General features: G+C 48.7%; 1 protein-coding gene across 8 annotated transcripts in view; it reads right to left on the bottom strand.

The window, feature by feature from the left end:
* dock3 (dedicator of cytokinesis 3) overlaps positions 1 to 23,815 on the bottom strand; it is a 1,587,592-nt gene that overhangs the window by 541,204 nt on the left and 1,022,573 nt on the right. For all 8 annotated transcript variants that reach the window (XM_072472048.1, XM_072472049.1, XM_072472047.1 and 5 more), the window contains one exon: positions 5,795 to 5,895. In XM_072472048.1, coding sequence (XP_072328149.1) covers positions 5,795 to 5,895 — 101 coding nt within the window. The remainder of the gene's footprint in view (positions 1 to 5,794; positions 5,896 to 23,815) is intronic.

The following is a 23,815-nucleotide window of genomic DNA, read 5'->3' as shown; positions in this document are numbered from 1 at the left end:
ACACCTCCATATGCTTCACAAACTGATTCTCCAGCTCCAAAGACATCACCTCAGTCATCCTCTCTGCTGTGAACAGTGCTTCCCCACCCGGCAGCCCAGCCTCCGCCATCTTGCTAGCTCCCTGGCTGGCCCTCTTACTCGACGGTGAACACTCACCCCTGCCCTTCTTCACGGCTGTTTTTCTTAATCTTTTTGACATCCTTTGCCTTCATTGTATATTCCTGCATTCAATCATTCGCAAATTGCCTCCAGGACCAGACTTTAAACCTCCTATAAACACACCTCAGGCAGGAGCCACCAACATGCGACTGCCCCTCTACATGCCGCCACAGGATGTCCCAACCTTAAGAGAATCTTGAACAAGGGCTCAGTAGTTGAAGTGATCCCCTGATCTGGTTAAGTGGAGGAGGGGAACTTGGGGCCTTCTGAAGGTATGGGTGACATCTTGCTTCCTCTTTTGAGTTTTGTCTTGACTGTATTTTTATCATTAGGGATGAGGTGGCTCATTCTGGGGTCGGTGGGACCTCTACAAACGGGATGGTCTACACCTGGACCAGAGGGGTACCAATATCCTGGGGGGGGGGGGGGAAATTTGCTAATGCTCTTCGGGAGAGTTTAAACTAGTTCAGCAGGGGCTTGGGAACCTGAATTGTAGCTCCAGTATACAGGAGGTTGAGAGTAGTGAGGTCACGAGTTGCAGGAGTGTACCGGCAGGCAGGAAGGTGGTTTAAAGTGTGTCTTCTTCAATGCCAGGAGCATCCGGAATAAGGTGGGTGAACTTGCGGCATAGGTTGGTACCTGGGACTTCGATGTTGTGGCCATTTCGGAGACATGGATAGAGCAGGGACAGGAATGGTTGTTGCAGGTGCCGGGGTTTAGATATTTCAGTAAGCTCAGGGAAGGTGGTAAAAGAGGGTGAGGGGTGGCATTGTTAGTCAAGGACAGTATTACGGTGGCAGAAAGGACGTTTGATGAGGACTTGTCTACTGAGGTAGAATGGGCTGAGGTTAGAAACAGGAAGGAGAGGTCACCCTGTTAGGGGTTTTCTATAGGCCTCCGAAAAGTTCCAGAGATGTAGAGGAAAGGATTGCAAAGATGATTCGGGATAGGAGCGAAAGCAACAGGGTAGTTGTTATGGGGGACTTTAACTTTCCAAATATTGACTGGAAACGCTATAGTTCGAGTACTTTAGATGGGTCAGTTTTTGTCCAATGTGTGCAGGAGGGTTTCCTGACACAGTATGTAGATAGGCCAACGAGAGGCGAGGCCATATTGGATTTGGTACTGGGTAATGAACCAGGACAGGTGTTAGATTTGGAGGTAGGTGAGCACTTTGGTGATAGTGACCACACTTTGATTACGTTTACTTTAGTGATGGAAAGGGATAGGTATATAACGAAGCGGCCGACACCCGCACTGCGCATGTGCGGCGACGCATGGAGCGTCAGGATGCCGACGTCATGACGTGCTCGAACTGCTGCAGCGCCCACTTAAAGAAACACTGCCCTGCAAGAGGCAGGCGATGTTTAAACTGCGGGAAGCCTGGACACTATGCAGCCTTGTGCAGGTCTGCACCACCAGTCAGGAGCCAGCGGTCCCAAATCTGACGACGGCGCGTTCAGAGTGTGCAACAACGATTACAGGATTCTGATCCTGGCAGCACAATGGATCCAGAGGAAGAATGCCTGGACTCCGCCTACTGTGTGGGCATCATTACCAAATATGAATATGCCACATCCAACTCACCACAAATTCAATCCATCCTCGCTGTGGATTCTGCGGACGAATGGCGTGTGGTGATGCAGGTCAACCACTGTTCCATCCAGTTTAAGCTGGACACAGGTGTTTCTGCCAACCTCCTCTCACAGGCAGATTGCAAACACATCAAGAAGCCCCCCAAGGTCCTCCCAGCTGCCTGCAGGCCCCTGGACTACAACGGAAATGCCATCACGGCACTGGGATCCTGCCATCTACTCGTCTCCAACCGGAGCACCCATGCACGGTTACGTTTTGAAATTGTCAAGCCAGACAGGGCATCACTACTTGGCGCGCATGCCTGCAAGCAGTTGAACCTCGTGCAGCGGGTTTACACAACGACATCCTCCAATGTGGATCTTCAGGCCAGCATTGACAACATCCTCGCTCAGTATCCGGATGTGTTTGACGGGATGGTAACGCTGCCATATCGATACAAGATTCTGCTACGACCTGATTTCACGCACCACGCCGGGTCCCGGCTCCACTGAGGGAGCGCCTGAAGGCACAGCTCAGGGATCTTCAGCAACAGGGCATAATTTCCAAGGTAACCGAACCGACTGACTGGGTCAGCTCGATGGTATGTGTTAGAAAGCCTTCGGGAGACCTGCGCATTTGCATTGATCCCAAGGATCTCAATAAGAATATAATTTGTGAACACTACCCCATCCCGAAGCGGGAGGAACTCACCAGTGAGATGGCACACACATGTTTTTTCACCAAGTTAGATGCGTCACATGGATTTTGGCAAATCCAGCTGGATGAGTCCAGCAGAAGGCTGGACTCCTTCAACACACCGTTTGGCAGATACTGCTATAATCGCATGCTGTTTGGCATTGTCTCGGCATCGGACATCTTCCATCGCATCATGGAGCAGATGATGGAGGGCATTGAAGGGGTTCGTGTGTACGTGGACGACATCATCATATGGTCCACGACCCCTGAAGAGCATGTTTCCCGTCTCCAGCAGGTATTCCGCCGTGTCCATGCCAATGGCCTGGAAGCTGAACAGGTCCAAATGTTGCTTTGGCATGTCGGCTCTCAAGTTCCTAGGTGACCAGAATTCTCAGCAGGGCGTGCGCCCGGACACAGACAAGGTCAAGGCCATCAAAGCCATGAAGGTCCCTGAAGACAGGAAGGCGGTGTTGCGCTTCCTGGGCATGGTCAATTTTCTGGGCAAGTTCATCCCAAACCTGGCCTCACACACCACAGCCTTACGAAAGCTGGTGAAAAAGTCCACTGCCTTTGAGTGGAAGGCAGCACATCAGGCAGAGTGGTTGGAGCTGAAAGCCAAGCTCACCACTGCACCTGTCTTAGCATTTTTCGACCCAGACAGGGAGACGAAGGTCTCGACAGATGCGAACCAGGATGGCATCCGTGCGGTGCTGCTTCAACGCGATGACACTTCATCCTAGGCACCAGGAGTCTACGCATCGAGGGCCATGACGCCCACCGAAACAAGGTATGCGCAAATAGAGAATGAATGCCTGGGTCTTCTCACTGGCATTCTCAAGTTTCACGACTATGACTACGGCCTGCCGACATTCACTGTCGAGACGGATCATAGGTCTCTGGTCCACATTATCCACAAGGACCTGAACGACATGACGCCTCGGTTGCAGCGCATCTTCCTCAAACTCAGAAGGTACGACTTTGACTTAGTGTACATACCTGGCAAGGAGCTCATCATCGCTGATGCATTGTCCTGCTCCATCACATTCCCCAGTGAACCGCTGGAAATCATCCCGCAGATTGAATCACAGGTGCAGCTGTGTGCTAGCACCCTCCCGGCGTCTGATGAGAAGGTGGTTCGTATCCGCGAGGAGACAGCCAAAGACCCCCTCTTGCAGCGTGTCATTGGCCACCTTGCCAATGGCTGGTAGAAAGGGCAGTGCCCTCAATTTTACAATGTAAAGGACGACCTGACGGTGATTGATGGTATCCTCCTCAAGCTGGACCGGATTGACATTCCACTCAGTCGCCAGAGCTTGGTGCTCCGCCAAATCCATGAGGGACACCTGGGCGTCGGGAAGTGCAGACGCAGAGCCAGGCAGGCTGTCAACTGGCCCGGTATTAGCCAGGACATCTCGAACATGGTCCTCAACTGTGTGACCTAGACTACAAGACTAGAAGGGCTTGAGGTTCATAAGGAGGAGGTGTTAGCAATTCTGGAAAGTGTGAAAATAGATAAGTCCCCTGGGCCGGATGGGATTTATCCTAGGGTTCTTTCGGAAGCTAGGGAGGAGATTGCTGAGCCTTTGGCTTTGATCTTTAAGTCATCTTTGTCTACAGGAATAGTGCCAGAAGACTGGAGGATAGCAAATGTTGTCCCCTTGTTCAAGAAGGGGAGTAGAGACAACCCCGGTAACTGTAGACCAGTGAGCCTTACTTTTGTCATGGGCAAAATCTTGGAAAGGTTTATAAGAGATAGGATGTATAATCATCTGGAAAGGAATAATTTGATTAGAGATAGTCAACACGGTTTTGTGAAGGGTAGGTCGTGCCTCACAAACCTTATTGAGTTCTTTGAGAAGGTGACCAAACAGGTGGATGAGGGTAAAGCAGTTGATGTGGTGTATATGGATTTCAATAAAGCGTTTGATAAGGTTCCCCACGGTAGGCTACTGCAGAAAATACGGAGGCATGGGATTCAGGGTGATTTAGCAGATTGGATCAGAAATTGGCTAGCTGGAAGAAGACAAAGGGTGGTGGTTGATGGGAAATGTTCAGACTGGAGTCCAGTTACTAGTGGTGTACCACAAGGATCTGTTTTGGGGCCACTGCTGTTTGTCATTTTTATAAATGACCTGGAGGAGGGCGTAGAAGGATGGGTGAGTAAATTTGCAGATGACAAGAAAGTCGGTGGAGTTGTGGACAGTGCGGACGGATGTTACAAGTTACAGAGGGACATAGATAAGCTGCAGCGCTGGGCTGAGAGGTGGCAAATGGAGTTTAATGCAGAAAAGTGTGAGGTGATTCATTTTGGAAGGAATAACAGGAAGACAGAGTACTGGGCTAATGGTAAGATTCCTGGCAGTGTGGATGAGCAGAGAGATCTCGGTGTTCATGTACATAGATCCCTGAAAGTTGCCACTCAGGTTGAGAGGGTTGTTAAGAAGGCGTACGGTGTGTTAGCTTTTATTGGTAGAGGGATTGAGTTTTGGAGCCATGAGGTCATGTTGCAGCTGTACAAAACTCTGGTGCGGCCGCATTTGGAGTATTGCGTGCAATTCTGGTCGCCGCATTATAGGAAGGATGTGGAAGCATTGGAAAGGGTGCAGAGGAGATTTACCAGAATGTTGCCTGGTATGGAGGGAAGATCTTATGAGGAAAGGCTGAGGGACTTGAGGCTGTTTTCGTTAGAGAGAAGAAGGTTAAGAAGTGACTTAATTGAGGCATACAAGATGATCAGAGGATTGGATAGGGTGGGCAGTGAGAGCCTTCTTCCTCGGATGGTGATGTCTAGCACGAGGGGACATAGCTTTAAATTGAGGGGAGATAGATATAAGACAGATGTCAGAGGTAGGTTCTTTACTCAGAGAGTAGTAAGGGCGTGGAATGTCCTGCCTGCAACAGTCGTGGACTCGCCAACACTAAGGGCATTCAAATGGTCATTGGATTGACATATGGACGATAAGGGAATAGTGTAGATGGGCTTTAGAGTGGTTTCACAGGTCAGCGCAACATCGAGGGCCGAAGGGCCTGTACTGCGCTGTAATGTTCTATGTTCTGTGAGTATTAAAGACTAGCTACAACTATATGACAAGCCTGAATAAGAGCTTAGAGCAAGGGTAGGGCAATCAAAAACCTTTGTATCTGACAGATAATTGCAATATACTGCACAGGCTCCTTGCGTCACTTTCTTGGTGAGTTAAAAATAACTGTAATGAACTGATCGTAATGAAATGGAATTATACAGAAAGTTTGAAATATGAAAGAAGCTTTAGGGAAATGTTTTTATGATATTAGAGAGTTCTGTGTGGTACTGAAGGTAACTGTTACAGTTACAAGTCCTGAGCCACCAGATAATTGGACTCACTTGTATGCCAATGCACCAGAAAAGTGCTTCTGAATATAGGTATCCATCACCGGGCGGAAGTGAAAATACTTGCTGTCCCGCAGCAAATTTATTACGAACACCTGGGAAACAGAGAGAGAGAAAGTGTTAAGATAAATAGCTGCAGTGTACACTAGGTGGCATGGAAACGTGAGCAACACACGGCAAAGAAATAGCAGAAAAGGCAGCATGGTGGTGTAGTGGTTAGCACTGCTGCCTTGCGGCGCCTAGGACCTGGGTTCAAACCCGGCCCTGGATCACTGTCTGTGTGGAGTTTGCACATTCTCCCCGTGTCTGCATGGGTCTCACCCCCACAACCCAAAGATGTGCAGGGTAGGTGGGTTGGCCACGCTAAATTGCCGCTTAATTGGGAAAAATATTAGGTACTCTAAATTTATTTTAAAAGAATAGCAGAAAAAACAAATTTGATGGCAATCTGAAGAAAAGCAGGAAATTATGGAAATAAACAGAGGTTCTGTTCCAATAGGGGCAGCACGGTAGCACTCATAAAGGTCCCAGCACCAGGGTCCCAGGTTCGATTCCCCGCTGGGACACCGTCTGTGCGAAATCTGCACGTTCTCCCCGTGTCTGCGTTGGTTTTCTACGGGCGCTCCGGTTTCCTCCCACAGTCCAAAGACGTGCAGGTTAGGTGGATTGGCCATGATAAATTGCCCTTAATGACCAAAAAAAGGTTAGGAGGGGTTTTTGGGTTATGGGGATAGGGTGGAAGTGAGGGCTTAAGTGGGTCAGTGCAGACTCGATGGGCCGATTGGCCTCCTTCTGCACTCTATGTTAATACGGAGCACTGATCAGAAACATGAACCCGTTTTCTCTTCGCCAATACCAACACCAGTACCGTAGTACTTTAAAGATGGAATTCTTCTCCGGAAGGAGTTTGAATCTGCTGTTTGGAACTGTCACAGAATCTCAGGGACAGGACCAATCCCATTCAAGTGAGAATACAGTGTGCTGGGCCACGTGCTTGAAAAGGGTTTTGGTTTAATTGTATTTTGTTATTGAATTGGAACAGTTAAGGGGGAATTGATTAAGTGTTATGTACATGGATTCCTGAAGCTGTGTGGTGTCTTTATTTTGTAATTGATAAAAATTAATGCTGTGTTTATATATATATATGTTAACTACATTCTTAGAATAAACCTTAAGTGTCTAGAAGTCTGATGAATCACACCTGCCAGTGAAGGCGTTTGTGCTTATCCTAGCCAAATTCATTATAAAGGTTGTAAGTCAGGTGAATTTCATAATACACTTTCGAGTTTCTAAGCCCTGGCCCATAACACATGTGATTGTTGCAGATGGGGGCCTTAATGGACATATCGGTTAGACCAAAGTAGTTGATTCCATGACCGGAGTGTGGCTATCACCGCTGGGCTTGTTGAGTGTCTACTTGGTGGGGATGGGAGCACTGCCATGGCCAGGGCCTGGAGGATGTCCCGTGCAGGAGCTCTCCCCATTCTTACCCATTCGGTCTCCGGTTCCTTTATACATCTCTTTCCTCTTTCCGCTGCTGCTGCCCAGTGGTAAAATTGTAGGTTTGGGGGGCTAGGCCCCCCCATGCTTCTCGATCTTTGCAGAACTTCTTTGGGGACCCTCGGGTTCTCTCTCCACCCCCCCACACACACACACAAACGGCATGATCAATTTTTCTACTGAGTTTAAAAAGGCCATGGGGTTGTAGATTGGTATGGATCTGAACAGGAAGAGGAACCTGGCAGGACGTTCATCTTGACTGGCTGAACCCTCCCCTCCACGGAGAGTGGAGGTATCCCACCTCTGCAGGTACTTTTTAACTTCCTCCACTAGGCTGGTCAGGTTTCACCAGTGGATCCGTGTCAAGTCATGGGCAATTTGGATCGGCAGGTAGCGGAATTTGTTTTGGGACTGTGTCATGTGAGAGTACCTTTAAGAAATGGGTGTTTTTTTATAGAATAACTGGTGGGTGTACCTTTAAGAATTGGGTGTTTATTACTGTAGGATGTCAGAGTGTGAGTGGAGCTGGGCTGTCTGTCAGCTTTTACTTTCGCTTTGGGCTTGCAGCTACAGGGTGTGTTTAGTTTTGTTTTAGTTTTGGAGACGTTGCAGTCACAGCAAGATGTGTATGAATCTCTGCAAGCTAAAGAATGTCCATTTGGTGATTTCAACGTGGTAACCGTGAAGTTAAACCTGATGTCTTTCTGTACAAAGGGTTCTTTTTCTCTTATGGACGTCAAAAGGAAAGTTTAAGGATTACTTAGAGTGTTGTATTCTTTGGGGGTTGTATTTGAATTGATGGTTGCTAAGATGTTCACTGTATGTTTTTAAAAGGTTAACTGAGTTCATAGAATAAACTTGTTTGACTTTAAAAAATACTTTTAGATTTCTGCTGCACCACACCTGTAGAGTGGGCCATGTGCTCCCCATACCACAATCTATTACAAGTTGTGGGTCAGGTGAACTCCATGATATACTTTGGGGTTGTCTAAACCCTGGTCCACAACAAATTGGGGGCTCGAGGGGGATAAAAGTCTATCTATTGGATTGGCTTAGTGAACTTAAAGACAGGGAGGGGTGAGCATATTGTGGTTGCTTTTCAGGTGTGGTATTTCAGTTTAAGTAGGGAGTGTGTTGTGGACAATGGCTCTTTCAAAGGCTCTGAAGTTTTTGAGGGTGGAGATGGTCACACACAGTACCTTACGGACAGAGAGTAAAAACAGGCTTTTAGAATTGGCAAAAACATTGCAGTTAACATTACCTGACAAAATTTCTTTTTTTTTCTTTTTAAATTTAGTTATTAGCCAGATCTTGGTTGGAAGTTAGAGGGATGGCAGGGAAGGGAATGCAATGTTCCTCCTGCAGGATGTTTGAGGTGAGGGATGCCGTTAGTGTCCCTGCTGATTTTACCTGCAGGAAGTGCAGCCATCTCCAGCTCCTCCAAGACCGAGTTAGGGAACTGGAGCTGGAGTTGGATGAACTTCGAATCATTCGGGAGGCAGAGGGGGTCATAGATAGCAGCTTCAGGGAATTAGTTACACCAAAGATTGGAGATAGATGGGTAACTGTAAGAGGGACTGGGAAGAAGCAGTCAGTGCAGGGATCCCCTGCGGTCGTTCCCCTGAGTAACAAGTATACCACTTTGGATACTTGTGGGGGGGGGGACTTACCAGGGGTAAGCCATGGGGTACGGGCCTCTGGCACGGAGTCTGTCCCTGTTGCTCAGAAGGGAAGGGGGTGAGAGGAGCAGAGCATTAGTAATTGGGGACTCAATAGTCAGGGGCACAGATAGGAGATTTTGTGGGAGCGTGAGAGACTCACGTTTGGTATGTTGCCTCCCAGGTGCAAGGGTACGTGATGTCTCGGATCGTGTTTTCCGGGTCCTTAAGGGGGAGGGGGAGCAGCCCCAAGTCGTGGTCCACATTGGCACTAACGACATAGGTAGGAAAGCGGATAAGGATGTCAGGCAGGCTTTCAGGGAGTTAGGATGGAAGCTCAGAACGAGAACAAACAGAGTTGTTATCTCTGGGTTGTTGCCCGTGCCACGTGATAATGAGATGAGGAATAGGGAGAGAGAGCAATTAAACACGTGGCTACAGGGATGGTGCAGGCGGGAGGGATTCAGATTTCTGGATAACTGGGGCTCTTTCTGGGGAAGGTGGGACCTCTACAGACAGGATGGTCTACATCTGAACCTGAGGGGCACAAATATCCTGGGGGGGGAGATTTGTTTGTGCTCTTTGGGGGGGGTTTAAACTAATGCAGCAGGGGCATGGGAACCTGGATTGTAGTTTTAGGGTACGGGAGAATGAGAGTATAGAGGTCAGGAGCACAGATTTGACTTCGCAGGAGGGGGCCAGTGTTCAGGTAGGTGGTTTGAAGTGTGTCTACTTCAATGCCAGGAGTATACGAAATAAGGTAGGGGAACTGGCAGCATGGGTTGGTACCTGGGACTTCGATGTTGTGGCCATTTCGGAGACATGGATAGAGCAGGGACAGGAATGGATGTTGCAGGTTCCGGGGTTTAGGTGTTTTAGTAAGCTCAGAGAAGGAGGCAAAAGAGGGGGAGGTGTGGCGCTGCTAGTCAAGAACAGTATTACGGTGGCGGAGAGGATGCTAGATGGGGACTCTTCTTCCGAGGTAGTATGGGCTGAGGTTAGAAACAGGAAAGGAGAGGTCACCCTGTTGGGAGTTTTCTATAGGCCTCCAAATAGTTCTAGGGATGTGGAGGAAAGGATGGCGAAGATGATTCTGGATAAGAGCGAAAGTAACAGGGTAGTTATTATGGGAGACTTTAACTTTCCAAATATTGACTGGAAGGGCAATTATGATGCCATTAGGCATGACTTGGGGGGGATAGGTTGGAGAAGTAGGCTGCAAGTGTTGGGCACACTGGATAAGTGGAGCTTGTTCAAGGAACAGCTACTGCGTGTTCTTGATAAGTACGTACCGGTCAGGCAGGGAGGAAGGCGTCGAGCGAGGGAACCGTGTGTGGTAGTATGCATTAGGGGTCATGTGGGACTGTGAAGCCGTGATGTCATTGGCTGACAGATCCCGGGTCCTGGTTGGCCATTGACCTCTAGCTCCGCCCTGAAGGCGGAGTATAAGAACCAGGAGTCCTCCCCCGCAGGCCAGTCTACTACTGAACTGCGGGGGAACAGTCACGCTTAATAAAGCCTCATCGACTTCACTCTATTCGTCTCTCGGAGTCTTTGTGCGCTACAATTTATTAAGCGTGACTAAAGGACTATGGAGCTCAGGATCATCCCGGAATGCCTGAGGATCAGCCCCCACGCAGTGAACACAGCAGCAGCTTTCAAGCACTGGCAGACTTGTTTCGAGGCCTACCTCAGAACGGCCCCCGGCCGGGTCACAGAAGACCAAAAACTACAGGTCCTGCACTCGAGGTTAAGCACGGAGATTTTCTCCCTCATCGAAGACGCAGAGGATTTCCAGACAGTGTTCGCAGCACTAAAAAGTCTCTATGTTCGCCCAGTAAACCAGATCTACGCTCGCTGTCAACTCGCAACGAGACGGCAAAGTCCCGGAGAATCGATAGATGAATTCTACGCTGCGCTACTAATTTTGGGACGGACCTGCAGCTGCCCGCCAGTGAACGCAAATGAACACACGGACATGTTAATGCGCGATGCTTTTGTGGCAGGTATGAACTCCTCCCAAATCCGCCAAAGGCTTTTAGAAAAAGAGTCGCTAGGACTCTCAGAGGCACGGGCCCTAGCAGCCTCCCTAGACATGGCCGCCCGCGCCTACGGCCCCGACCGCGCGGCAGCCCATTGGGCTCCGTACGCACCCGTCGCGACAAACCCCCCCCCCCCGGACACCCCACAGGCTTGCGCGGTTCAAACGCCAAGTCGCACCGGGGGAGCCCGCTGCTATTTCTGCGGCCAGGCGAAACACCCCCGGCAGCGCTGCCCGGCCCGCGCAGCGATCTGTAAGAGCTGCGGGAAAAAGGGCCATTTCGTGGCTGTGTGCCGGTCCCGGGAGGTCGCCGCTGTCCCAGGAGAACAGGGAGCCCTGCACGCCTTTTACGCTCCCCAACCCCCTCAGCGCCCCATGTACGACCCGCAGGCGCAACCACTTTGGGTCCCGACCACCGCTCTCCCCGGAGAACAGGGTGCCCTGCACGCCTTTTACGCTCCCCAACCCCCCTCCCCGCGCCCCATGTATGACCCGCCGGCGCTACCACTTTGGGTCCCGGCCACCGCTGTCCCCAGAGAAGAGGGAGTCCTGCGTGTTCCTAATGCTCCCCAACCCCCCCAGCGCCCCATGTGCGACCCGCAGGCGCCGCCATTTTGGGTCCCGGCCACCACGAGGGGAGGAGGGGTGCCACCATCTTGGACCACCCCAGACCTGTGCGACGCATGGGGGCGGCCATTTTGTCCACCCCGCCGCCATCTTGTGACACCCCAGCCATGTGCGATGCATGGGGGCAGCCATCTTGTTCACCCCCGACGCCATCTTGGACGGCAACAACGGACCCCAGTGTCGACGGCTCCACGGGGTTCGAAGAAGACGCTCAACCATTACAACCACGTCTGGCTTCAATGACGCTGGACCAAGCACGGCCCCGGACGCTCCAGACGACGACGACAACGGTGCTGATAAACGGGCACGAGACACCATGCCTGGTCGACTCCGGGAGCACGGAGAGCTTTATCCACCCCGACACGGTAAGACGCTGTTCTTTGACCATCCGTCCCAGCGCACAAAAGATTTCCCTAGCTGCAGGATCCCACTCCGTACAGATCAAAGGCTTCTGCATAGTTACCCTAACGGTGCAAGGGAGGGAGTTCAAAAACTACAGGCTCTACGTCCTTCCCCAACTCTGCGCCCCCACATTACTGGGATTAGACTTCCAGTGCAATCTACAGAGCCTAACCTTCAAATTCGGCGGCCCAATACCCCCACTCACTATCTGCGACCTCGCAACCCTCAAGGTTCAACCCCCATCCTTGTTTGCAAACCTCACCCCGGATTGCAAACCCGTCGCCACTAGGAGCAGACGGTACAGCGCCCAGGACCGGACCTTCATTCGGTCCGAAGTCCAGCGGCTACTGAAGGAAGGCATAATCCAGGCCAGCAATAGTCCCTGGAGAGCACAGGTGGTAGTGGTAAAGACAGGGGAGAAGCAAAGGATGGTCATAGACTATAGCCAGACCATCAACAGGTACACACAACTAGACGCATACCCTCTCCCCCGCATATCCGACATGGTCAATCGGATTGCCCAATATAAGGTCTTCTCCACCGTGGACCTCAAGTCCGCCTACCATCAGCTCCCCATCCGCCCAAGTGACCGCAAGTACACAGCCTTCGAGGCAGACGGGCGATTATACCATTTCCTAAGGGTCCCATTTGGCGTCACAAACGGGGTCTCGGTCTTCCAACGAGAGATGGACCGAATGGTTGATCAACACGGGTTACGGGCCACGTTCCCGTATCTCGACAATGTAACCATCTGCGGCCACGATCAGCAGGACCACGACGCCAACCTCCAAAAATTCCTCCAGACCGCTAAAGCCTTGAACCTCACGTACAACGAGGACAAGTGCGTTTTTAGCACCAACCGGCTAGCCATCCTGGGGTACGTAGTGCGCAATGGGATAATAGGCCCCGACCCCGAACGTATGCGCCCCCCCATGGAATTTCCCCTTCCGCACTGCTCAAAAGCCCTAAAACGCTGCCTGGGGTTTTTTTCATACTACGCCCAGTGGGTCCCCCAGTATCCAGACAAGGCCTGCCCCCTAATACAGACCACGACCTTCCCTCTGTCGACAGAGGCTTGCCAGGCCTTCAGCCGCATCAAAGCGGATATCGCAAAGGCCACGATGCGCGCCATCGACGAGTCCCTCCCCTTCCAGGTCGAGAGCGACGCCTCCGACGTAGCTCTAGCGGCCACCCTTAACCAAGCGGGCAGACCCTCCCGAACCCTCCACGCTTCAGAAATCCGCCACTCCTCAGTGGAAAAGGAAGCCCAAGCCATAGTGGAAGCAATCCGACACTGGAGGCATTACCTGGCCGGCAGGAGATTCACTCTCCTCACGGACCAAAGGTTGGTAGCCTTCATGTTCGATAATGCACAGCGGGGCAAAATCAAAAACGACAAGATCTTAAGGTGGAGGATCGAGCTCTCCACCTTCAACTACGAGATCTTGTATCGTCCCGGAAAGCTGAACGAGCCGTCCGATGCAATATCCCGCGGCACATGTGCCAACGCACAAATTAACCGCCTCCAAACCCTCCACGAGGACCTCTGCCACCCGGGGGTCACTCGGTTCTACCACTTTATTAAGTCCCGCAACCTCCCATACACTTTGGAGGAGGTCCGTACAGTCACCAGGAACTGCCACATCTGCGCAGAGTGCAAACCGCATTTTTTCAGGCCGGATGGTGCGCACCTGATTAAGGCTTCCCGCCCCTTTGAACGCCTTAGTCTGGATTTCAAAGGACCCCTCCCCTCCACCAACCGCAACACATACTTCCTTAATGTGGTGGACGAGTACTCCCGCTTCCCATTCGCCATCCCCTGCCCTGACATGACCGCGGCCACAGTCATTAAAGCCCTGAACACCATATTCACACTGTTCGGTTGCCCCGTATACGTCCACAGCGACAGGGGGTCCTCCTTCATGAGTGACGAGCTGCGCCAGTCCCTGCTCAGCAACGGTATAGCCTCGAGCAGGACGACCAGCTACAACCCCCGGGGGAACGGGCAAGTAGAGAGGGAGAACGGCACAGTCTGGAAGACCGTCCTACTGGCCCTACGGTCCAGGGGCCTCGCAGTTTCACGGTGGCAGGAGGTCCTCCCGGACGCCCTCCACTCCATCCGGTCACTACTGTGTACTAGCACTAACCAAACGCCTCATGAGCGCCTCCTCGTCTTCCCCAGGAAGTCCTCCTCTGGAACGTCGCTGCCGACCTGGCTGGCGGCCCCAGGACCCATCTTGCTCCGAAAACATGTGCGGGCGCACAAGTCGGACCCGTTGGTCGAAAGGGTTCACCTCCTTCACGCGAACCCGCAGTACGCTTACGTGGAGTACCCCGACGGCCGACAGGACACGGTCTCCCTGCGAGATCTGGCGCCCGCCAGCAACACACACATCCCCCCGACACCAATCACCCCCTCCCTGCCACTGCCGCACCCCGCGACCGCCCCCTTCCCAGGAGGATCGGTCCTCCTCCCAGGCCCGACCAGGAGTGAAGCCCAAGCTGAAACCGTAAGGCTCCCGGAGACGACAACACCGGGACAAGCACCACCACCACCACCGGGGCCGAGGCGATCGACACAGACGACCAGACCGCCCGACCGACTGGCTGACAGATCCCAGGTCCTGGTTGGCCATTGACCTCTAGCTCCGCCCTGAAGGCGGAGTATAAGAACCAGGAGTCCTCCCCCGCAGGCCAGTCTACTACTGAACTGCGGGGGAACAGTCACGCTTAATAAAGCCTCATCGACTTCACTCTATTCATCTCTCGGATTCTTTGTGCGCTACACCGTGGTTTACCAAAGAAGTGGAATCTCTTGTTAAGAGGAAGGAGGCGGCCTATGTGAAGATGAGGTGTGAAGTTTCAGTTGGGGCAATTGATAGTTACAAGGTAGCGAGGAAGGATCTAAAGAGAGAGCTAAGACGAACAAGGAGGGGACATGAGAAGTATTTGGCAGGTAGGATCAAGGAAAACCCAAAAACGTTCTATAGGTACGTCAGGAATAAAAGAATGACTAGGGTAAGAGTAGGGCCAGTCAAGGACAGGGATGGGAAGTTGTGTGTGGAGTCTGAAGAGATAGGCGAAGATACTAAATGAATATTTTTCGTCAGTATTCACTCAGGAAAAAGATAATGTTGTGGAGGAGAATGCTGAGACCCAGGCTATTAGAACAGATGGCATTGAGGTACGTAGGGAAGAGGTGTTGGCAATTCTGGACAGGCTGAAAATAGATAAGTCCCCGGGGCCTGATGGGATTTATCCTAGGATTCTCTGGGAAGCCAGGGAAGAGATTGCTGGGCCTTTGGCTTTGATTTTTATGTCATCATTGGCTACAGGAATAGTGCCAGAGGACTGGAGGATAGCAAATGTGGTCCCTTTGTTCAAGAAGGGGAGTAGAGACAACCCCGGCAACTATAGACCGGTGAGCCTCACGTCTGTTGTGGGTAAAGTCTTGGAGGGGATTATAAGAGACAAGATTTATAATCATCTAGATAGGAATAATATGATCAGGGATAGTCAGCATGGCTTTGTGAAGGGTAGGTCATGCCTCACAAACCTTATAGAGTTCTTTGAGAAGGTGACTGAACAGGTAGACGAGGGTAGAGCAGTTGATGTGGTGTATATGGATTTCAGTAAAGCGTTTGATAAGGTTCCCCACGGTAGGCTATTGCAGAAAATACGGAGGCTGGGGATTGAGGGTGATTTAGAGATGTGGATCAGAAATTGGCTAGCTGAAAGAAGACAGAGGGTGGTGGTTGATGGGAAATGTTCAGAATGGAGTTCAGTTACAAGTGGCGTACCACAAGGATCTGTTCTGGGACCATTGCTGTTTGTCATTTTTATCAATGACCTAGAGGAGGGAGCAGAAGGGTGGGTGAGTAAATTTGCAGACGACACTAAAGTCGGTGGTGTTGTCGACAGTGCGGAAGGATGTAGCAGGTTACAGAGGGACATAGATAAGCTGCAGAGCTGGGCTGAGAGGTGGCAAAAGGAGTTTAATGTTGAGAAGTGTGAGGTGATTCACTTTGGAAGGAATAACAGGAATGTGGAATATTTGGCTAATGTTAAAGTTCTTGGAAGTGTGGATGAGCAGAGGGATCTAGGTGTCCATGTACATAGATCCCTGAAAGTTACCACCCAGGTTGATAGGGTTGTGAAGAAGGCCTATGGAGTGTTGGCCTTTATTGGTAGAGGGATTGAGTTCCGGAGTCATGAGGTCATGTTGCAGCTGTACAAAACTCTGGTATGGCCGCATTTGGAGTATTGCGTACAGTTCTGGTCACCACAATGTAGGAAGGATGTGGAAGCTTTGGAGCGGGTGCAGAGGAGATTTACCAGGATGTTGCCTGGTATGGAGGGAAAATCTTATGAGGAAAGGCTGATGGACTTGAGGTTGTTTTTGTTAGAGAGAAGAAGGTTAAGAGGAGACTTAATAGAGGCATACAAAATGATCAGGAGGTTAGATAGGGTGGACAGTGAGAGCCTTCTCCCGCGGATGGAAATGGCTAGCACGAGGGGACATAACTTTAAACTGAGGGGTAAGAGATATAGGACAGAGGTCAGAGGTAGGTTCTTTCTGCAAAGAGTGGTGAGGCCGTGGAATGCCCTACCTGCAACAGAAGTGAACTCGCCAACATTGAGGGCATTTAAAAGTTTATTGGATAAGCATATGGATGATAATGGCATAGTGTAGGTTAGATGGCTTTTGTTTCGGTGCAACATCGCGGGCCGAAGGGCCTGTACTGCGCTGTATCGTTCTATGTTCTGTGTTCTAAAATGCGAAAGATGAGGTAATTATGGTGGTGGCTAAGCATTTAAAGTTGCCTGAGATACAGTTTGACTCATTGGAAATGGCAAAAATTCAGTTACACATTAAACAAATGGAACATGAGAAAGAATTAAAGCAGCTTGAATACGAAAGAGAGAGAGAGGAAAAAGAAAGAAAGAGAGAAAGAGATAGAGAGGAAAAAGAAAAAGAGAGAGAAGAAAAGAAAACAGAAAGAATAGCCCCAGCAGAACAAAAAGAGAGAGAGAGGAAAAAGAGAGAGAGAGTCTGAACTTTGGAAAATGGCCATGAAACATGACAGTCAGTTAAAATTGGTGGACGTAAAGGGAAACGTACAGCTGGAGGATAGTGATGAGGATAGTGAAGGCTTGGTGAGGATTTATTTAAATATGTTCACACAGTGCAAAGATTTGATGAGAAGGAGGTAGAAGCCTTTTCTTTTTCATTTGAGAAGGTAGCAAAACAAATGAAATGGCCACAGGACTTGTGGGTATTACTGATTCAAACAAAGCTGGTAGGTAGGGCTAGTGAAGTGTTTGCATCACTATTGGAGGACGTATCTGAGACGTATGAGGAGGTGAAAAAATCCATCTTAGGTGCACATGAACTAGTGCCTGAAGCCTACAGACAAAGGTTAAGAAATTTAAGGAAAGAACCTGGTAAAACATACAAGGAGTTTGAAAGGAACAAACAGAGTAATTTTGATAGGTGCATAAGGGCTCTGAAAATAGACCAAACGTATGAAGCTCTCAGTGAAATTATACTTTTGGAGGAGTTTAAAAATTCAATTCCTGATGTAGTGAGAACTCATGTGGAAGAGCAGAGGGTTAAAACTGCGAGATTAGTAGCAGAAATGGCAGATGATTATGAATTAGTTCATAAATCAAAGTTTGGTTTACGACATCAGTTTCAGCCTGTGAGGGATGGAAACTGGGACATGGGAAATATTCAAGTGGTAAAGGTGATCTGATGGGAGATATTAAGGAGAGTGTGTACCTCAGATTAAAAAGGAAATCCAGGAGAGCGGAAGAGACATGAAAAGATTCAAATGTTTTCACTGCAATAAACTAGGCCATATAAAGTCACAGTGTTGGTGGTGGAAGAAAAGCACTGGGAAGGCTGATATGGTAAAACAGGATAAGACAGTGGGGTTTGCCAAAGTGGTAAGGGAAAGACCAAGTGAAGCGAAGGAGGTGCAAAAGATTGTACAGCCTGATCAAGAGGTGATTGATAAGAAGGTGCCAGATCTCTTGAAATAATTTATTTGTGTGGCTAAAGTTTACTCATGTGTATCAGGAGGAGCATGTAAAGAAGTCACAATTTTAAGAGATACGGGAGCTAGTCAATCTTTAATGGTAAGAGATGAGGAGTTATGTAGTTTGGGAAGAATATTGCCAGAAAAGGTGGTAATATGTGGAATTCAGGATGAGAGGAGTAGTGTTCCATTATCTAAGGTAAGGTTGGAAAGTCCAGTGAAGAGTGGTGAAGTGGTAGTAGGAGTAATAGAGAAACTATCTTGTCCAGGAATACAGTTTATCTTGGGTAATGATATAGCTGGATCGCAGGTGGGAGTGATGCCTATTGTTGTTGATAAGCCAGTGGAAAATAAGACAACTGAAGTGTTGAAGGACGAATATCCTGGGATTTCTCCGGATTGTGTAGTAACAAGGTCGCAAAGTCACCGGTTAAGACAAGAGGAGAAATCAGAGAGTGAAGATAAAGGTGAAGTGCCATTATCAGAGACGATTTTTGATCAGATGGTTGGAAAAGAACAGGTGGAGGATGAGGTGGATACATTTAGTCCAGGAAAATTGGCGGAGTTACAACCGAAAGATGTAGAAATAAAACGGGTGTATCAGAAAGCATATACGGAAGAGGAATCTGAGTGTATACCAGATTGTTATTACCGTAAAAGTGATGTCTTCATGAGAAAATGGAGACCTTTACATATGCAGGCGGATGAAAGGTGGGCAGAAGTTCATCAAGTGGTATTGCCGGTAGGGTATAGAAAGGAGGTGTTGCGAGTAGCACATGAGGTACCAGTGGGAGGTCATTTGGGAGAAAGGAAAACTCAAGCTAAAATCCAAAAACAATTTTACTGGCCTGGACTACATACAGATGTAGTTAAATTTTGTCGAACATGTCACACATGTCAAGTGATAGGGAAACCTCAAGCAGTGGTAAAACCAGCGCCCTTAATACCCATTCCAGCATTTGAGGAACCTTTTACAAGGGTCCTAATTGATTGCCTAGGACCGCTTCCGAAAACTAAAAGTGGGAATCAATATCTTTAGACGATAATAGATGTGTCTACTATGGGCCACAGAAATACAATCAGATAAAGGATCAAATTTTGCCTCAAGATTATTCAAAGAAGTTATGGATACCTTAGGAATAACACAATGTAAATCAACTGCGTACCATCCAGAATCGCAGGGAGCGTTAGAAAGGTGGCATCAGACAATAAAGACAATGTTGAGGGCTTATTGTCAAGATTATCTAGAGGGTTGGGTTAAAGGAATTCCGTTCGTACTGTTTGCAATTAGGGATGCACCTAATGAGTCAACCAAATTCAGTCCTTTTGAACTAATTTTTGGTCATGAGGTAAGAGGACCACTTAAATTGATTAAGGAAAAATTGGTGAGTGAGAAATCAGAACTTATATTATTGGATTACGTGTCAAATTTTAGGGAACGATTAAATAGAGCAGGTCAATTGACTAGACAACATTTAAAAGTTGCACAACATGTGATGAAATGGGTAGCGGACATGAAATCCAAAGTTCGTAGTTTCGCCTGTGGAGATAAAGTTTTAGTATTGCTACCAGTGGTAGGTAAACCTTTAAAAGCAAGGTTTTGCGGACTTCATCAGATTGAAAGGAAATTAAATGAGGTGAATTATGTGGTAAGAACGCAGGATAGAAGGAAAACTCACCACGTGTGTCATGTGAATATGCTTAAAAGGTACTTTGAAAGGGAAGGAGAGAAAAAGGAGGTTTTAATGATTCTAACTCAAAGTGACCAACCAAATCCAGATGACTGCGAATTTGACATACCTCAAATTAAATTGGAAAACGAGGATGTTCTTAAAAATTGGGATAAATTGTTGAGTTACCTTCCAAAGGAAAAACTTTGTGACTCCAGATGGTATATACCAATTCAAAGTTATGCCATTTGGCATGAAAAACGCCACAGCCACATTTCAACGGTTAACTAACAAAGTTGTTTCAGGATTACCCAATTGTGCAGTATACATCGACGATCTGGTAATTTTCAGCCAGATATGGAAAGAACATTTAAAACATCTTCTGGAGTTATTCGATCGACTTCAGGAGGCGGATTTGGTGATAAACCTAGCCAAAAGTGAATTTGGAAAAGCCCAAGTCACTTTCCTTGGTCATACAATCGGACAGGGTCTAATGGTCACACGGGATGTGAAAACAAAAGTTATTGAGGAGTTTCCAATACCCTCGAGACGAAGGGAAATAATGCGATTTCTTGACATGAGTGGATTTGATCGAACATTTGTGCAACGTTGCTCCTCTGATGGACTTGCTGAAGAAACGTCAAAAATGTCAGCGGACAGCGGAGTTTCAACAGGCATTTGAAGGCCTGAAAGCTGTGATAACCAATGCTCCTGTGTTGGAGAATTACAAGGGACTCTTGTGATCAGATTGAACTAAAGTATCTGACTTTAAAGAGAAATACCGAGGCATAGAGAAATGGATGGATCGTGCACAGACCGTCTTGTCCAAGGAGAGTGTCAATCGAGAAGGATTCCAGGTGGAGGAAGAAGAACTAAAATGGACTATATTATTATAAATGTTTGCGTGTTTTGTATTGTTAAAAAAAAGAAATGTATATTGACTGTCCATATGTCTTAAACGAAAGTGAAAAGGTGAAAAATGAAACCATCTTGAAGTTGATGGTTTATTTTCTTTTTCTTGGGGGGAGGTGTCATGTGAGAGTATCTTTAAGAAATGGGTGTTTTTTATAGAATAACTGTAGTGGGTGTACCTTTAAGAAATGGGTGTTTATTACTGCATTGATGTCAGAGTGTGGGTGGAGCTGGGCTGTCTGTCAGCTTTTACTTTCGCTTTGTGCTTGCAGCTACAGGGTGTGTTTAGTTTCGTTTTAGTTTTGGAGACGCTGCAGTCACAGCAAGATGTGTATGAATCTCTGCAAGCTTATGAATGTCCATTTGGTGATTTCATCATGGTAAGTTTTCTCAGTAGCGAAGTTAAACCTGATGTCTTTCTGTACAAAGGGTTCTTTTTGTCTTATGGGCGTCAAAAGGAAAGTTTAAAGATGACTTAGAGTGTTGGGTTGTATTTGAATTGATGGTTGCTAAGATGTTCACTGTGTGTTTTAAAAAGGTTAACTGAGTTCATAGAATAAACATTGTTTTGCTTTAAAAAATGCTTTTAGATTTCTGCTGCACCACACCTGTATGGGCCGTGTGCTCCCCATAACCACAATCTATTGAAAGTTGTGGGTCAGGTGAACTCCATGAGACACTTTGGGGTTCTCTAAACCCTGGTCCATAACAAATGTTTAAATGGCAGTCCCTCAACTCTGCCCCTTACCCTTGCGGGTTGACTGGGAAGATCTAACTTTTGCTCAGGTTGAGTTTGTAGCCCGAGAATGTTCCAAACTCTTTAAAGAGCGCCATGATTCCCTCCATGCTGTTTTGTGGATCTGAGATGTAGAGGAGCAGGTCACCGGCATAGAGCAAGACACTGTGCTCTCTGTCTCCTCTCCGATCCCCTTCCAATTCTTTGCGGCACTGAGCGTGATCCCTCGTGTTTTGATCGCTAGGGCGAATAGCAGCGACATTCCCTGCCTGGTGCCTCTGTGCAGCTAGAAGTACTTAGAGCTTGTGGTGTTCGTCCGTACGCTCACCATGGGAGTGCTGTGCAGGAGTTTCATACTTCTATGCTGTACAGGAGTACCTTGCCTCCATTTGACTCTGTCGAAGGCCTTTTCTGCATCCAGGGAGATGATCATCTCTGGTGTTTGGATGGGGTCATCACGTTCAGCAAAATCCCCCCCCACAACTGCTATGTCCAGTCCATCGAGGAATTGTTTAATCCGCAAGTCCCCTCCGAGGAGCTCAGAGATGCACAGCCCCTGGTAGAAGGCCTCAAATGCCTCGTTGACCTTTTCCGGTTCTGCTACTTTGCTTTCTCTAATCTATGCTATTTCCCTCGTGGCTGCCTGCTTGTTCAGCTAGTGAGCCAGCAGGCGCTGGCTTTGTCTCCGTGTTCGTACAGGGTTCCCCGTGCCTGGTGGAGCTGGTGCACTGCTTTCCTCATGGAGAGCAGGTCTAGGTCCATTTGTAGCTTTTCCTTCTCCGCCAGGAGCTCTATGGTCGGGGCCGCAGAGTATTGCCGGTCTATCTTAAGTATGGAGCCGACTAGCTGTTGCCTCGCCACCCTCTCTTCCCTATCTCTTCATCTTTGTAAGCAAGAATTTCACCCCTGATCGCAGCCGTAAGCGACTCCCAGAGCGTGGAGGGTGAGACCTCCCTCTTCCTGTTAGCGGCTGCAGCTTGTCAGTTTCCTGGGTGTCAATCGCCAACCCGGCGAATCCCGCACCGTTTCTCATTGGAATCGATTGTGTTCCACGTGGTGCCGGTACTAGCCCCTTGACAATCATTGAATTGGTCCAGATGCTGCGCCAGTTTTGCTGTCGTGAAAGTCTATGAATCCTGCCCAGCCGTCAACACTTCGTCTCAGGAACGGTGAATCCAGCCGTAAGTCTGTTCCAGCTGAGGTCATTTAGCTTGATTTCAATTAAAATGCTTGGAGTCAGACTAGGCAGACAATTGTGCACCCCAACAACACTTTTGTGTGAATGCCAATGATTGGTGTTCAGCATTTAACCTTTAACGCACTTGTCCTAACAAGTGGATCGGCAGGATTCATGGACTTCCACGACAGCAAAACTGGCGCTTCATCTGGACCGATTCAACGACTGTTAAGGGGCTAACAAATTCAATGACTGCTTCAGTTTGGCTGCACCATTAGAAAGAGGCCATGGTACACAGCCAAAAGATATGCTCCAGATTATTCACTTTATGCTGAAGAGCCTATTGAAAATTGCCCCATGTGCCAAGCTAAGCGGAAGGCCTTGGAGTGAAGGTTAGGACAAGGCCTGTGCCTGAAATAAGAGCTCAAGATGCAGTTGAGTGGTCAAAGCTGTCACCACTCGGTCGTATGGTGTGGGGCGGGTTGGTGTGGAGTCTTTCCCAACCAGCATGCGAAGGAAGGACCCATAGGAGCTGAACCGTCAAGGGGAGGGGTGACAGGGCCTGCTCCAAAAGCACAGGATGAACCCCAGAGAGTTGTTGCTCATAGGCTCATCGCTAGACCCAGGGTCTACAGACAGCACTTGACATACCTGCAAATATCCGAGAATCAGTGTTGCCAAAAACTATGCATGTCCAAGGAACTGGTTGGCCACATCTGCCATCTGCTGCAGGATTTGGCACTACGGCGACTTGGAGGTCATCCACTGCCAGTGTCACTGATTGCGGTGCTCAATTTTTATGCCAGGGCTCCATAGGTGACCTCTGCGGGATTTTGCAAGCCTCCACACACAAGTGCCTCCAGCAGGTCACGGATGCAATCTTCGCAAGGGTACACTACTGTGCGCATTTTGACCGGGATCAGCCAAACCAGGAGGCAAGAGCAATGGGATTTGTGCAGACATTGTGAAGGCACGCCATCAATGTGCCGGGAAGATTGTACACAGCACAGAGAGGAAGCAGTGGGCTGAGAATCTTTCCTTTTTCTTGTACAGCAATCAAGTTTTCATTTCAGACTGACTGGAACACTGCACATCAGCACAAGGAGCCACAGAAAGGGTGAAATTAGTGGGAGTTTATTTACAGCAATGAACGTTATGTACAAGTGATTAACCACCTGTGCCCACACTATGCAACCAACTTCTTGACATTTCTTACCCTGCTGCTAAGTCTTGATGCATCCCCAACATCGG

The sequence above is a fragment of the Scyliorhinus torazame genome, chromosome 13, assembly GCF_047496885.1.
Source record: "Scyliorhinus torazame isolate Kashiwa2021f chromosome 13, sScyTor2.1, whole genome shotgun sequence".
Classification (NCBI taxonomy): Eukaryota; Metazoa; Chordata; class Chondrichthyes; order Carcharhiniformes; family Scyliorhinidae; genus Scyliorhinus; species Scyliorhinus torazame.
This window is presented reverse-complemented; position numbering and strand designations above follow the sequence as displayed.